The sequence below is a fragment of the Varroa jacobsoni genome, unplaced genomic scaffold, assembly GCF_002532875.2.
Source record: "Varroa jacobsoni isolate VJ856 unplaced genomic scaffold, vjacob_1.0 scaffold_30, whole genome shotgun sequence".
In the NCBI taxonomy this organism is placed as follows: domain Eukaryota; kingdom Metazoa; phylum Arthropoda; class Arachnida; order Mesostigmata; family Varroidae; genus Varroa; species Varroa jacobsoni.
The window spans coordinates 292,896-307,274 of record NW_019212932.1 but is presented as its reverse complement, the minus strand read 5'-3'; the positions used below and the strand labels follow the sequence as shown (position 1 = coordinate 307,274).

Below are 14,379 nucleotides of genomic sequence, written 5' to 3'. Positions count from 1 at the left end.
AACATTTACAAAAGTTAAAATACTTAGTACCCGTTACATTCCTTAATATAACGGACCACTGAAAAATCTGCAGTGGTTCTGAGTAGAAGATATTTGACTGCGTCTCTTAAACGATTTCTTAGACTTTACGCATATAATGTGAGAATATTACAAAGCACTGGGCCTGCTTGACGCAACACTAGAAATGCTTGTGTCCAATCTAGAATATGGTCCCAAAAAATTAATATGCTGAATATTCCAGGCGTAGGTTAGACACTCAACAATTTCTTAAGGTGATCATGATTTAGCTTAAATCACGACCAATAAGGTTATTACCACTGTATGAGCTGCCATTTAGACTTCACGAACGAAGTTAATTTAATCCTGGCGCGATGCTCGGGGCGCGTGTAAATCGAACATAATGCTACCCATCTCACAAAAGATTCTCACAATAATAGGTATATACCAGTGAATATGGAGCGGTATGGAGCATAACGCAACCCAAAATTTGAACTCTTATTTGATACGCAGCCGTAAAAGAAACTTTTTTTTAAGAAGGATATACTTTTTCTAGTATTTGTAGTGAGATGGAGAACAATGTACCACGACCTGTCACCTTTAATTGGGTCACTTCAATTGATCTTAACATCGGTGAGTTGTACAAGATTACTATATAAACGTAATAATATGTCTACAAGGTCTTTCTGTATATTTAAAATATCGGTATAGAATATAGTACAGCCAGGACAACAGTTGAGCAACAATGTAGAGTTTCTTAAATTGATTCTATCTCAGGTAAATAAGAAATTAATGATTGAGACCACATGAGGTTCGCTTACATGTCTATATATATATACGTATGTACGCTTATATTATGTCATGTCTCAATAGACGTAGCTGAGTCTTTTTGGAAAACGTGTGTCTACCGTATAAAAATAAAGTCGGCGACATTAAAACTATTTAGAACAGCTTAACACTAGTGTACATTATGCTCTGCCACCGTTGTTGGGGCAAGTAGTTCTACGATGTCCGGACCTTCCACAGGCTCCACAATTTCGAGGTGCGCCCCTTCTCCCGGTTCCACGAGCCCTACCAGAACTTCCGGCTACACGGTTACCCCTAGAGGAGGTTAACATAAAAGGAAACTTTATTAGTCGTTTCATTACTAATGGATAATAAAAGTTATTTCCTAGTAGTCGGCTACAGTAGAGCCGATTTTTTGTTCAGACCACTGATCCACCGCCATATTACTGAAGAGAGAGAAATTGATATTTAGTGTCCAAAAAATATGCCGCAATTGACAACGATATACAAACACGATTAACAACAAGAGTTTTCGCAGCGGTACCCCATTTGCGTGAAAACCTCAATTCGCGTTAGCTGTACAAGAACGTGGACATTTTTCGGATTTGATATACCATAAGCGATCTTTACGTAAACAAGGCATTTATTTCAAAGTAAATATCAGGACCAAGTAGCTGTTACTATCTGTGTAGTAAGAAGCAGCATCACGCGTACACAATATCCGCCTCTTTTTACCCTTAAATACCTATTAAACCTAAGGGCACATAGTGGTCTAGATTAGAATTTGGGCGTATACACGCTTCGTTTCGTGATAGAAGACAGCTGTCTGAAGCAATGCTTGTAGCTTAGGTACTGTAGGTAAAACTTGAAACATTTGTTTACCCATAAATGTCGAAGAACATCTTTCTTCAAACCAGCCTACAGCAACGACGGACCTTCTCATGTCAGGTGTTGGTGCACATATACTAAAGCATATGGCATAAGGTCTAAAAAAACTGCATATGGGAGCAGAAATCGTTTGCGCTGGCTACGCTAATAATATCCAAAACGTATTTAGGTTCATGTACCTACAAAGTTTCTGCCAGATTATTTCGTGTGCAGTTTAATTATACTGCGCGCAAACATTTTGTCGATCTTAAGTGAGAGAAGAGCTGTAGTATCACTTGAACGGGTTTCCGGGTGCTGATGGAATCCAGTGCCCTTCTGTTTTTCAAAATATTAAACTTCTAACAATTTCCTTTGTTTGCTTTTTTTAAAAAAAGCTTCTCGCAGACCTAAGCAACATAGTTCCTCTATTATACGTTACAGAACTACTTGCGCTGGATACCCATACCATTGGTTGTAATAGCCATAGGTCGCGTCTTTAACATTGTCTGGCAGGTAAACCAAAAATAACATTTACTTGGTGATGTTTAACATGTACTATTCTATGAAAGCGCAAGTATGGCACTGAGTTAAAACGCAGACAAAGAGTTCCCGAATAAACAAGTACCTGTTATGGCTGGCAGCGCCATTTTGACGGCCGTTGTTGCTATGTGTGCCAGGAGAAGTTCCCTGAACAAAACGGAGATTGAAAAGGTTCCGAGGGTCTGGATCACAGACGACGCAGGCGACGTACATTCGAGGTAGTTGCGTGAATTTACTGAAGTCGAAACCATCAACAACTTAGATATATCAATTTCTTTGTAGATATCCTGTTTGGTTGAAATTGTGATGATTAATATCGCTCTTACCAATGGTAGCCACTTCGATCCACAGCCGACTCAGTATATATAACATAGCATTCGGCTCTGTTATAATATTTCAGAGTCTACAAACCCAAAACATTTAAATAGAGCCGCGAAGTCAATAGAATTCTCCTAAAGCATTTCAATTCACACCCGAAATAAACAAATTAAAATATTTTGACCGACTCAAGTCAGCAGCCAGTGGATCGAAAAGCGCTTTGAGCTGCTGTACCAGGTACAGGTACCATTTCATAACGCTCACACAGGAAGAACTGTGGTAGCAAAAAATATTTAACTAACCCCGGCTGTAGTTTAAAGCATATTTTGTGCGTGGTATTATTACAGCTCAAGTCACACAATTCTTCAGACACCTCACATCCAAGAAGGCTTTCGCTGGGCATCCACATCATTGTCTGAAATAATCATAGTTGAACGCTTATTCGATATTAATAAATGTCCTAAAAACCAAAATCAGTCACGAATTAGATTCCTAGTATCACTTACTAAATAAAATGCACATAGAATAACATAGAAGCTTGCCAGGTCTCACTACTCGTTATTCTAATCTGTGGCTAAGTACGGAGAGAAACATTGTTGGCTAGATTTAAATGGCAATAGTTACCATCGAAATAGCACAAGATACTTTATTGTGACAAACCTGACAGCAGGCTGCAAATAGGAACCATTTATCGCGAGCTCGATTTCTCCTCAGAACCATTCGCCCGTTGACGCAGAGCTGGGGACAGGGTATTGCGTCCTGAATGGTAGGCACGTCGTGATGAACCCCTTCCAAAGGATTCTCCTAACAAGACGTCACCCAATACGACAAAATTCGTAACAAATGAAAATGCCGTTAGCTTACATAATGGTGGGTAGCACAGTTCTCTACGCACTTGTAAAAACCAGCAAATATATTGAGCTCTTTTTGAATCAATTTGCATGCTGAAAGCTTCCTCGGTTAATGTGCGCAATACCATATCCCTCATTTCACTGACGGTACGTATCGGGTAACTTTTTGAATGAAGCCAAGCTAAATTTTCAGTAGCAGCTTGAAACATAAAAGAATCGATTGGCTTGATTGTTGTTTAAGTCTGGACAATAGCATCTCTATTCCAAAACGAGCTGCCAGCGAAGCGATTGCGGGAAAGGGAGGTCTCTCCGAAAACTATGTAGGATCTGACTTTGTTCTGGTGAAGCCAAACAGTCAAGTATGACCCCATTACCTCATTTGGACTACAAACCGCACATATTATGATAATGAGGGGCAGCCACGAGAGCCAGACTGTGTTCCAATTATTGCTGAAAAAAAAAGAAGCCCAATGATGCTACTTCCAGAGAATAGAGCACGTCCTCTGGACAGAACAAGCTCTCCATTTTTCTCCTTCGCCCCTTTAAGCCCAAGCAACATTCAGAAGTTTTTGGATGCATCGAACCAGTTTCCTAAAATCCTTTCATAAGTTATTCTAAATTGTTTATTAAGGTTAGTAGTCGACCCACCGAAACTTTAGTTTCGGTAATGTCTGGACATGTCAGTGGTTGTTATTGTAAAACGTTTCTGTGAATGTGATTCGCTCCAAGGTAAAAAAGGAAGGTCTTTGCATGCTCGGCTGCCATGAGCCTTTCAATTTACGAGGCATGGGTGAAAAAGTAAATATTTATTTCTTTAAAAAGATAAATAATTATTACTATTATGATAGTTAGAGTATTTTAATTTAACATTTTTTTTATCATTTAACACTTGATCTATGATTTTCTGACTTATGATGATATTTTACTTGTTTGCTCGAAGAAACGTAATAACAAAATATAAAAACTGAGGTGGGACCATCCGAGAGTGTCTAAGACCAACAAACGTAATCGTCATATTAAACTTACCCCTAAAAATTTTGCGAATGCTTCGCTGAGTTTGTTAAGCTGCTGAACGGCATTAACAAACACTCGACGATAAGCTTCAATTTGCCCGCGGAGAACAACCTGATGATCTATTGTCCCATCGCAAATTCTCTGAAGGTCTCGCTCGAGCGCTGCCCGTAATTTCGGTTTACTCATCTCGAAACCCATATTGTCATAGCCTTCGACCAAACCCATTCCAATTAAGCCAGGTACAAGATGCGACTGCATACATAGCATATCAACGCCACGTTTATTACTCATAAAATAGCGAGCATCGACTTTATGTTAACACATCTTAATCTTATGAAATGCTTATTACTGTATTTAGCAAATAAAATACGTTTTAGGGTAGGCGGCTGATTTTTTAATATTGCTGTTAGATTCATATTATATTAGACGAAAATGAATTTATATTCCTGGTAATACAGTCATAAATGCTCATGTCGTGTATATGATGCGCGTCTTTGCCTACCTCGTCGCAGAGTCCAATATATTCTCTATCTTTGACCTTCTCGATATGTTCAGCATGTGTTGCATCTGTCCCGATGCCATGTTTTTCCATTAGCGCAATGAGATCGGCTTCAGTTAAAAGATTCGGGGCGCTTGTCTGGCCCTCACGTATCTAAAGACGGAAAACTATATTACCAAATACAACGACTATTACAGACCAGCAATTAAATCAACAAGCCACGAAAGTTTACTGATGAGCCCGCCTTCTGTGTATATGCAAATCTACCATATGTAGGCTGAATTGTGCAACTTAGCGACTATTTACTTCACGCTCGTTACAAAATCAATAGGAAATTATTATAGGCAGTTAAAACACAGCATCTTTACAACATTTCTCTCCAAATCAAGTATCCAGAAGTAGCCAATCTTAACACTGCTGACAATTTGCTTTCTTGACCAGTAGCAGGAGCAGTTCATTCTATGTAATTATGCTGTACTTTGTATGAATAAAAAAATTTACTCTAAAAGCTACTAGGTTACTACTTCCATAGCCTTCCATAACTGTATCACTGATACTCGCTGTTGTGTGTGTTACTAGAAAAATTATTATTTTCCATACTTACGAATAGACCAGAAGGTAGAAATCTCTCTTGTTCATTGTACACTGGTATTTCCTTGGATGACCATTTTTCGTAAGGGTACACTTCTAAGTAATTTCGTTGAAGAACCTGTAATCCGTTGAGTGAAAAATGCTCCTCGTCGACGGTAACTTCTACCTGAGTTTCCTGACCTCGTGCATCTTCCGATACACAAGCCAAAAAGTGACGAACTACCAGTTCATATACCTTGCCTTTATTATCCTGCCAAGAATATAGACCAGTATTCACAAAGTAATACACAATAGATTTCGATACAAATGTGCTATGATTTTTGATTAAAGGAGCAACTTAACAGTTGTAGATAACGAAAAAATATGCTATGCAAACAGTTAGTAAATTAATTAGAACTTTTCTTTCGAACTAAGATGACGAGGTTATGAGAACACGCTATGTGCCTATTGGATGAACATTTAAAGTCATTTTACCGATGAATTTCCTAATAAATTTAATCTTGTGCATCTGGTGAGTTGATGTACCTGAAGGTTGATGTTGGCATATTTAGTTGGATGGATAGGAGGATGAGCCTGGTCGAATTTGTTGCCGTTGCGGGGGTGTGGTCCACCCCACTCTTTGAACAATAAATAATTTGAACACAATTAAAAAAAAGATATATATAATCCGAATATTAGTTTTCATAATCACTTTGAAGTTGCTAGACACAGTCGTAACTAGAGGTGCAAGAAGCTCAACAACGTTGATACAGTTTTTTTTTTTATATCAATATAGAGAGATTGAAGCAGCTGGATCACTTGTTATCATAAGCCTGAATATCAACAAAATCGTTTACCATTGCAGAACAAGAACGTGACTAAGTGAGAACTCTAGCAAAACGAATGTGGCACAGGTTTAACTCGCACTCAGGATGTAAATACTTTGGCTTCAACGATTAACTGTTCTATATAACCAAAGACTTAGCTGATACCATCATCAATTTCAAACAGTGACGCATTTCCGTCGATTACAACGCTTCACTGATTCCTGCCTGGAATCAGATTAATAATACTTGAAGGCAATGGCGAAATACTAGCAAGCATCGGTTATTGGGAAATGTATTCTGTTTAAGAGATTTATTCGTAAAGTAAGAACGAAAGGAAATAGTATATCTAGCAATACCGTTCATAATTTTTTGGGCGAAATCGCCCCACTGAGGACTTGCGGTTTGGGCTTCTACAAGAGATGCAAGCTGAAACTCAGGCGGAAATTTATTAGTATCCGTACGAGGATAACTGATGAGACCTAGAAGCAACAGATTTGTGAACGGCAATTAGTATAAGGCAATATAATTTAGCTAGCATGTGAACTCACATGATTTTCAACGTATGGGGTGCTGAAAAAAAGCAGTCTCGGAAAAAAAATATGTATTTCTTAGATTTTAGCTGCATCTTCTAAGATAGAGCAAAAGATCTGAAAAAGTTATGTATACGTAAACTCTTAAAGATCAATGGAAAACCCTATCTGTACGGGCACCTGTCAGTGCGCACATCTACGTACCAGCAGTGTAAAGAGCTTCGGCGTGTTTGAGGGCTTCTTTTGCCGTTATCCGAAGTTTGCGAGAGGCAAGTTTTTCTAAGGTGATAGTATCCATTGGCTGAGGCCGACATTTAGATTTAGGCTTTGATGTAATCCTCTGAACTCGAGCCTCCGGTCGCTAGAAAATAAATTACCAATTCGAAGTCTAAAACTTGTTAAAGAAGACGAAGATAAATAAATCGAAGATTGAAATGAATTCACCATAAAATTACTGCTATACGTGTACATTAGAATTTGAATGACTGTTACAATATTTTTGGTCATTTTCAAAGAAAAACAATTAAAAAATAAAATTTCTTTGCATAGAGTAGATTAACAATGGTGGAGACCGATCGAACTGATCAATATGTTTTGCACTACAGGTAAAATCATTGTGAATGCAATGACCTATTACCAGAGATTGCTCATTAGTTCACCATGACCATGCTGCTCAATGTTTACCGCAAACAACCTTACCTCTTGCATTTTTTCGTATAACACAAAACAAACGGCGTGATTAAATATTCGTCCCCTTCGCCAATTGAACTCAGCGTGAATGTTATCTTTTTCGTGAGTCATCTCGATCTTATAAAATGTTTCAGCTTCGAAACGATCGATTTCCTTATACCTGTGCAGCAGAGATAACCGACGAAAATTTAAGAATAAATACAACAATTACTGTAATAACTTCCTAATATTTTCCAACTTCACTAAGTCTTAAACGATCATCAAAGAGTGCCAAACACAAAAATTAGATTAGTATTAATATCACTACAAATTGTAGATTTCATAAGGAAACAGTCATCAATTAATTAGAACGATTTTGACTATAAAGAAGTTTAAGTAGAAAAAAAGTACTTTATTTCATTTACCTTTCAACGACGAACCCAAGAGTTGGAAATTGACAACTTCCGTAGCTTAAGACTTTGCCATTTGTCGATACATACTGACGGCCTACACGAAGGGTCTGTAAACGGGTAAAAGCCGCTCCTGAGAGAAAATAGGCTTTTAGAAAGTAAATCCACGTTTAACTATACTAAAGCTAAATCAATTTTCTATATTTTACACAGGTTATGTAGACATTTATTTCATTTCATCAAATACTCATGCAAAATAGATAATTGTCGCCACAGTCAGAGCATGCCAAGCTGCAAAGATGTTGGGATACCAGGTAATGCCATTAGGTCCATCGGTACGCGATAGTTGGTGATTGTTTGGTGGTGTAGTACAATTATTCATAAAACCTTGTTTTGCAGTCGTTTGAAATGTCTATTTAATACTTCATGCCCAGGCTAATAAAAAACTAAAATGTCGGGCTCTTTACAATCAACAGCTGTTAATGTTCTCCGCCTTGGAACCGCTTCACGCATCCATATCAAAAATAAGAGCGTTTGAGGAGGGTAACCTTCGGTTCTAGAATCATTAGACTCTTCACGTAGACAATCTGTTGCATCCGTTAGAGGAGCTACAGTTAGAAGTTCCGGAGTATCTGATATTCCATATGCTAGTAGGAACATGTTGACGGGCATCATATTTTGTAATCTGTTTTTCGCCGTTGAAACAACATAATCTAATTAGAAAGTGCTATGAGTGACATAGAATTAAACATCAGATTTAATTGAAGTACCATCCGAAGCAAGGTTGCCGTCTCAGTGACAGCACATCAAAATAATTCCATTCAAAGGGCGACCGTAACCTTGATGCAAGGTAGTGGGTTTTCGGCCTTGTATGTAATGATATGAGCATTGTGAAGTGCCCTAACTAATGTGCTATAAAGTATCGAGTGCCGTGGAAATGATCCGCAATCAACCAAACACAAGCGTCTCTCTTTACCAGGCCCAGGCGAATATACATGATAGAAAAAGAAGTAGGTCTCTCTTGATTGAGTGCCCATTGCTGCTGCCAATTTTGAAACATTTAGCAAAGCTAGCCACCAAGTAATACGTAAAGTAACATCTGTTTAATTCTACTGATAGGGATGATATGTTGAGCAAAGATTAAGCTATTTCGTTAACAACTTCGGTAGTACTGAAGTGTAGTCGAATTTAGAGATTAGTCGTGTCCGTGTCAAGTGTGTCACCTATAAAGCCAATTATTGACAAACAGCATCAGTGAGGTCATGTTGAAGTATCTATCGATTAATGCCCGGATGGCATCATCACGCAAAGATGTTCTGGTGGAGATCAGGGAACGGTCATCCACGCCCAGGTAGGTTACTCAAGTACCTCCTAAGCCTCCCGAAGTTGGGTCAGATCATCAAATCAGCTGGGAAAGTAGTTATACTTGGCCACATTGAGATTAATCTTTCTCTTCGTGTGTCCGAACAAACTGCGTTTAGATCTCACTGAGTGTATTATTATGCAAATACCAGAAATTAAGGGATGACGCAAGAAAGTTTCTCGTTTTATAACTGGTCGCACAAAACAGTGCTGACCTTGATAGACCATTGTGTTGAATTTCAATAGGAAAACAGATATTTTATCTATCTAACCTAATCAGAAAAATTTGTTCACGTTAAGAGTGCCGACAGGCAATGCTCCCTTTTTATAGATACAACATGGATTGAAGAGGTCATAAACACAGTAAATTTGAAAAAGTATCCTTAATTCTTTACATATCATAATTACGTAGTGCCCAACTAGAGAACGTAAGACTTATGCCCATTATTACGGGCACTGAATTGTAAGGTTGAGTTTCATGAGCTAAATTTCAGGGTTATGAGTCAGACTATACGAAGCAAAACCTTTTGGCATTTCATGCTAAGACGCGTTTCTATACAACAGAATATCGGTACGAAATTAATTAAAAAAGAAGCTAGGTTATTTCATTAGCCTTATACTAACCAATACGAAGGTCGAGTTCTGCGCGGACGAGGACAGCGTTGTTAAGGTTGGCGTCGGGTTGACCCAAGGTGGCCATTGCGCGTTGTATTGAAGGCCGTGTGATTTCAGAGAATTTAGCACGCCAGACTAGTACAATAAGCGCAAACCCAAAAGACCATACTTTCATTAAGCTATTGAATATTTTATAAATTTTATTCACACTTATCTGTTTTTGTTAATATCAGGCTTACGAGCTTAAAAATTGGCGTCTGTTTATGGACACATACGATCCAGTTGGTATTACGCAAAGTACGCCCAAAACCGGTAAACTACGGTTCGCTAGGTATAGAAGACGACGTTCCGCACCTAACATTATTAGAAGCGGTCATTATGGGAGAGGTCATAGTGATACGCTAATGTGAGATGAGTAGATTTATGGACCGAAGTTTTATTTTTGTCCAGTGTTAGGCGGTATTGGCAATTACATACTGTGGCCTAAGATGGCTAGGAATAAAACCTACGATGCGCTTATGCAGCGTGCAGAAAAATATGATTTTTTTTTTTAAAAAAAACCTATTCAATATAACTACATGTTTTTTTTTTTTTTTTTTTTATCCTAGGTTCGAATCGGCCGGATTGAGGCTAAAGCCGATGGCTTTCCTCCCGAGACACTGCGGCATACGTTGGTAGCCAGGCGACATCTAAAAGATGAACGTAAGTCAAATCGTTTTTGGGGCGATATCTAATAGAACTACACGGACGAAAAACGGACCGCATTGCCCAGCAAGCATCAGGAGCGGCAATAAATATGGTAAATAATAAAACCAAAATGGTTTGTCTGTTTTCTGGTGTCTAAGTGTTACATTATCTGGCTACATTTATGAGAAACCGCATCGTCTCACGCTACCTAAAACACCTCCTTTTAACGCATTCACACTTGATTAAGTAAATGGAAGCCCGATTAACACAGTGCCACCCTTCCAAGGAATGTAAGTTACCTTTAATTTGTAGTTTAATAGCACGACAGATGTCGATAATTTCGAATCCAATCGCCTCTCCTTCGCGATCACAGTCGGTCCACAGTACGAGATGGTCACACCCACTAACTTCCCTTTCAAGAGTCCGCTTAATTTGTTCTGCGGTTTCCGTTTCACAGCGCTGCACAACCGGAGCATCGAACAGCGCCACTGGGTCAACACTTTCCCTGCAAAAATAAGCATGGATATATAACACAAACGGACTTATTTCTAAAATTTGTGCTTCAACAAAGACTAATTTATTCCACGGTATAATTTGGCATATGTCTAAATATAATTTAAAATATATTTTGGTGGTCCAGAAGAATTCGAGAGAAATCTTTAAAGATGGAACGACACACATTCCTTCATATGAATATCACCTATTGATTTTAACTTTTATTTAATTTACCAGTGCTTGTAGCTTTCCGGAAAGGCAAAATTGACAATGTGACCAGACGCAGACGTCATTCGCATATCAGCATTGTGCACATCACGAAAGCGTCCCGTAAACTCGTAGATCTTGTTGTACACGGATAATCCTGATGATTAGCAAAGCATCATTATTGCAGTATATATTTTGATAATGTGTTAAAATCTTGTTTCTAATAAATTCTACTCCATAATGCGATGTCGGGAGGCTAAATGGAAAGCTTTCATCCAGCACAATAACAATAGCTACTATGTACCGATTAGTAGGCTTTCCGGAGGGAGAATTGTTACCATGTTTGAACTTAGATAACCTCAAGTGTTAGAGTATTTTCCAGTTGAAGAACACATTTGTACTTAAGAATACATCCCATGAAAGCCTTTATATTTTATTTAATTCAAACGTACCTTCACGTACGCGATGGGTTCCATTAGAGAGTATTGCAGCGATATTTTTTGCCGCATCATTCTTCTCAGCTACATGCAGCACCCGCATGATTGATCTTCGTTACGTAAATTATACTTTTCAGTAGATCTTGAATTATTAATGGGACGGCAATGGCAGTAAACTAGACGCTTAAAACAAAACGGCAAATGGAATATGTTTTTAATGTCCAATCCAGCTAACAAATTTCAATGACGCCCGTTTCGTGACAATCAGGTACTTGAATACCTCAACGTGGTATTCTTTTGGATACTAAATATAATTTTTTTCAGTACGAGTGCTACCAATAAGTGCTTCTAACGAGCCAAACTGCTGCCCTAATTAGTACTCATAAATTGTATATAGATTAAAGATATTGATTAACTAAACATAAAGCTTATTTTTTTTCCATTTTCTAATATATTATTTGTGAGACGTACAGAGGGTATTCAAAAGTGCTTTGCTTGGAATGATCATGCACGGAGAATTTGGGAATATCATTTCTAGGGCACGACAAACGTGCCAGCGCAGGGTACACTCCCAAGACGAGAAGTGCTATTATGGTCAAAAAGTTATGTATATACAAGCTTTTCAACGCTGTCCTTTGGCATCATATGGTGATTGAATTTACTGAACCAGAATATTTGATATTAAAAGTATTTTTCACCAGACTATGTATAGAATTCCATGTAAGACTTAAAAACTAGCATACTGCATATAGGTACTTCATATTTAATATCCTTTAATTGACAATGCGTTTTCTCTTTTTCAAACTTTTGTATTTTAATTATATTGAAATAATAATGTATATTTAATAATAAGTGAAAAATATTGTCTCCACCGAACTAAATCACAGTGAGGGTCTCTAAACAGATATTTACATATATGTTGTATGCATGTATAGAGATATACGCATGTGCGTGAACAATTCAACGACAACACGATCATTTAGAGAGTTGCGTTTTTTGGCAGGCACCAGCTATCGCACGAATTCTTGCATCGGCACTGGTTAGCTGTAGGTATTTCCGTAATCCCGTATTTGCTTGCTACATTTATGAACACGTAGTGGTATAGGTTCGAATCCGGGCGTACACACACACTCTTTCGTGATGATCGAAGCAAGTAATGCCTAATGTCTTAAATGGCGGATGTAAAACTGAAAAGCTTTTAATTAACGAGCTACACGAACAAAAGAAATACACATTCTAACTCAGCGTCAATTTCGAGCACACAGGCGAACCTCAACCCTAGAAAGCACCAAAAATTAGGCGGTCAATCGATTCAATGGTGGATAGAGCCTCCTCAATGTTTCCATGGATAAAATTATGCATGGCATTGTTTACCTTCCTTGTAGCCAACCTCATAGGAACATGTTCGGGTTTAGCTTCTTTTTCCAATTCGTTCAAACTGGCGGAAACTTGTATATCATATGCTTGATTTGGTATCCAGGTGGCATCACATAGAAAACACGCTTTCGTCTGTATTTGTTTATAAACATAGTGAATGGTTTCCGAATCTTTAGATTGAGAACACGTTAAACAATACGTCAGGAAGGGTTGAACCATTAAGTATGTGTTCAAAAAAAAGAAAATAGTTCATTAAAAAACACAAAAAGCAATTTTTGCTGATTACCATATGCCTATACAAGTACATTATGGCCACCGATAGTCGCACTAAGGCTGAAACGTGAAGTCGGATTGAAATAAAAGGCTGATGATTACAATATGTAATTGATAATGACGACTTTGTTGACAAGCATATGTGCTATCTTTTAGAACTTCACTCGCAATTCCTGTTCTCTTAGCTTCGGCAAGGCTCTTTTGGCAGTGTAATAGAGCACTATTGGATCAAGGTGATAAGTTAATTGCTCCGATTTTGAATATAATGTATGCGCTGATTCTGTGTAAAATTTTATTTTGTTAAAAAAACCTTATAAAAATCTTATATAAACTTGTTCGTTAATGATTGTTTTATCCATGACCAATAGATTTGAGGTATATGAGGCTGTTATATCTACGTACATTTGAACGTGAACTAAACACGCTTAATGAAAACGCTGCTATTGAAAATCACGTGTTTGTTGCAAAGCAGGTTGCTTTGCAATTTTGCCTTATTGACATGCTTATTCTGCATACATGAATGTTGATAGGTGCGAATTAACAAGACCGTTGTTTAGGGATAGACGAGGTGATTTTCTAGAGTCAAAAGCTCGACTGTGTTTCAAGGATGTTGACCGAACAATCTAACAATACCTGCTTGAGTGCATAGAACTATTTTTAAGACTTTAGCCCGGTTTTAAGCAGCCGATTAAATGCGTTCGCTCGCGTCGGGATAGCTCATACGTTATCCGCAGCTTTTACAACTACTTTTCAACAAGACATAATCCGGAAATCAAATCACTTCCGATGACCACATAATTTTGTTTCACTCACAGATTTAATAATGGTGATGATTACGTTTAATAATTCTAAACATTCGTGGACTGCCCTAGAGTCCCCTTGCTTTCCTATAGATCTAGTGACCAATAATTGTTAGCATCATATAGGTTGTAATTTAGCAGAAAAGATAATCTAACGCCTTTGCCGACCTTCATAAACCTTGGATTAATTCTGCGCTACTCCGGTCAGCCAGGTGGAATCTTTTCTATGTCGGCCGTTCACTGCAGCA

General features: G+C 38.0%; 1 protein-coding gene across 3 annotated transcripts; it reads right to left on the bottom strand.

Annotated features, from left to right (window-relative positions):
* Positions 1-659: 659 nt before the first annotated feature.
* Positions 660-13,183, bottom strand: Top3alpha (topoisomerase 3-alpha). 3 transcript variants are annotated; one of them, XM_022830885.2, is made up of 18 exons: positions 13,056-13,183; positions 12,594-12,891; positions 11,697-11,864; positions 11,272-11,401; positions 10,842-11,047; positions 9,865-9,990; positions 7,894-8,011; positions 7,499-7,649; positions 7,004-7,160; positions 6,626-6,748; positions 5,989-6,080; positions 5,477-5,713; positions 4,876-5,025; positions 4,386-4,625; positions 3,169-3,312; positions 2,811-2,923; positions 2,276-2,425; positions 660-1,098 (listed from the first exon to the last, which is right to left on the bottom strand). In XM_022830885.2, the coding sequence occupies exons 3-18, from the start codon at positions 11,782-11,784 to the stop codon at positions 966-968; spliced, it is 2,358 nt and encodes a 785-aa protein (XP_022686620.1). In that variant the 5' UTR covers positions 11,785-11,864; positions 12,594-12,891; positions 13,056-13,183; the 3' UTR covers positions 660-965. The 3 variants fall into 3 exon arrangements, with proteins under 3 accessions (XP_022686620.1, XP_022686623.1, XP_022686631.1); XM_022830888.2 differs by lacking the exon at positions 12,594-12,891; XM_022830896.2 differs by lacking the exons at positions 11,697-11,864; positions 12,594-12,891; positions 13,056-13,183 and having other exon boundaries at positions 7,894-7,988; positions 11,272-11,361.
* Positions 13,184-14,379: the final 1,196 nt, after the last annotated feature.

Excerpts from the sequence above, each read along its gene's own strand:
- Top3alpha (XM_022830885.2), bottom strand. The coding sequence starts at position 11,784 with ATGCGGGTGCTGCATGTAGCTGAGAAGAATGATGCGGCAAAAAATATC. Across the intron at positions 4,626-4,875 it reads ATATTGGACTCTGCGACGAG|TCGCATCTTGTACCTGGCTT; the intron begins GTAGGCAAAGAC and ends CTATGTATGCAG. Across the intron at positions 2,426-2,810 it reads TGCTTTAAACTACAGCCGGG|TAAATTCACGCAACTACCTC; the intron begins GTTAGTTAAATA and ends TTTCGACTTCAG.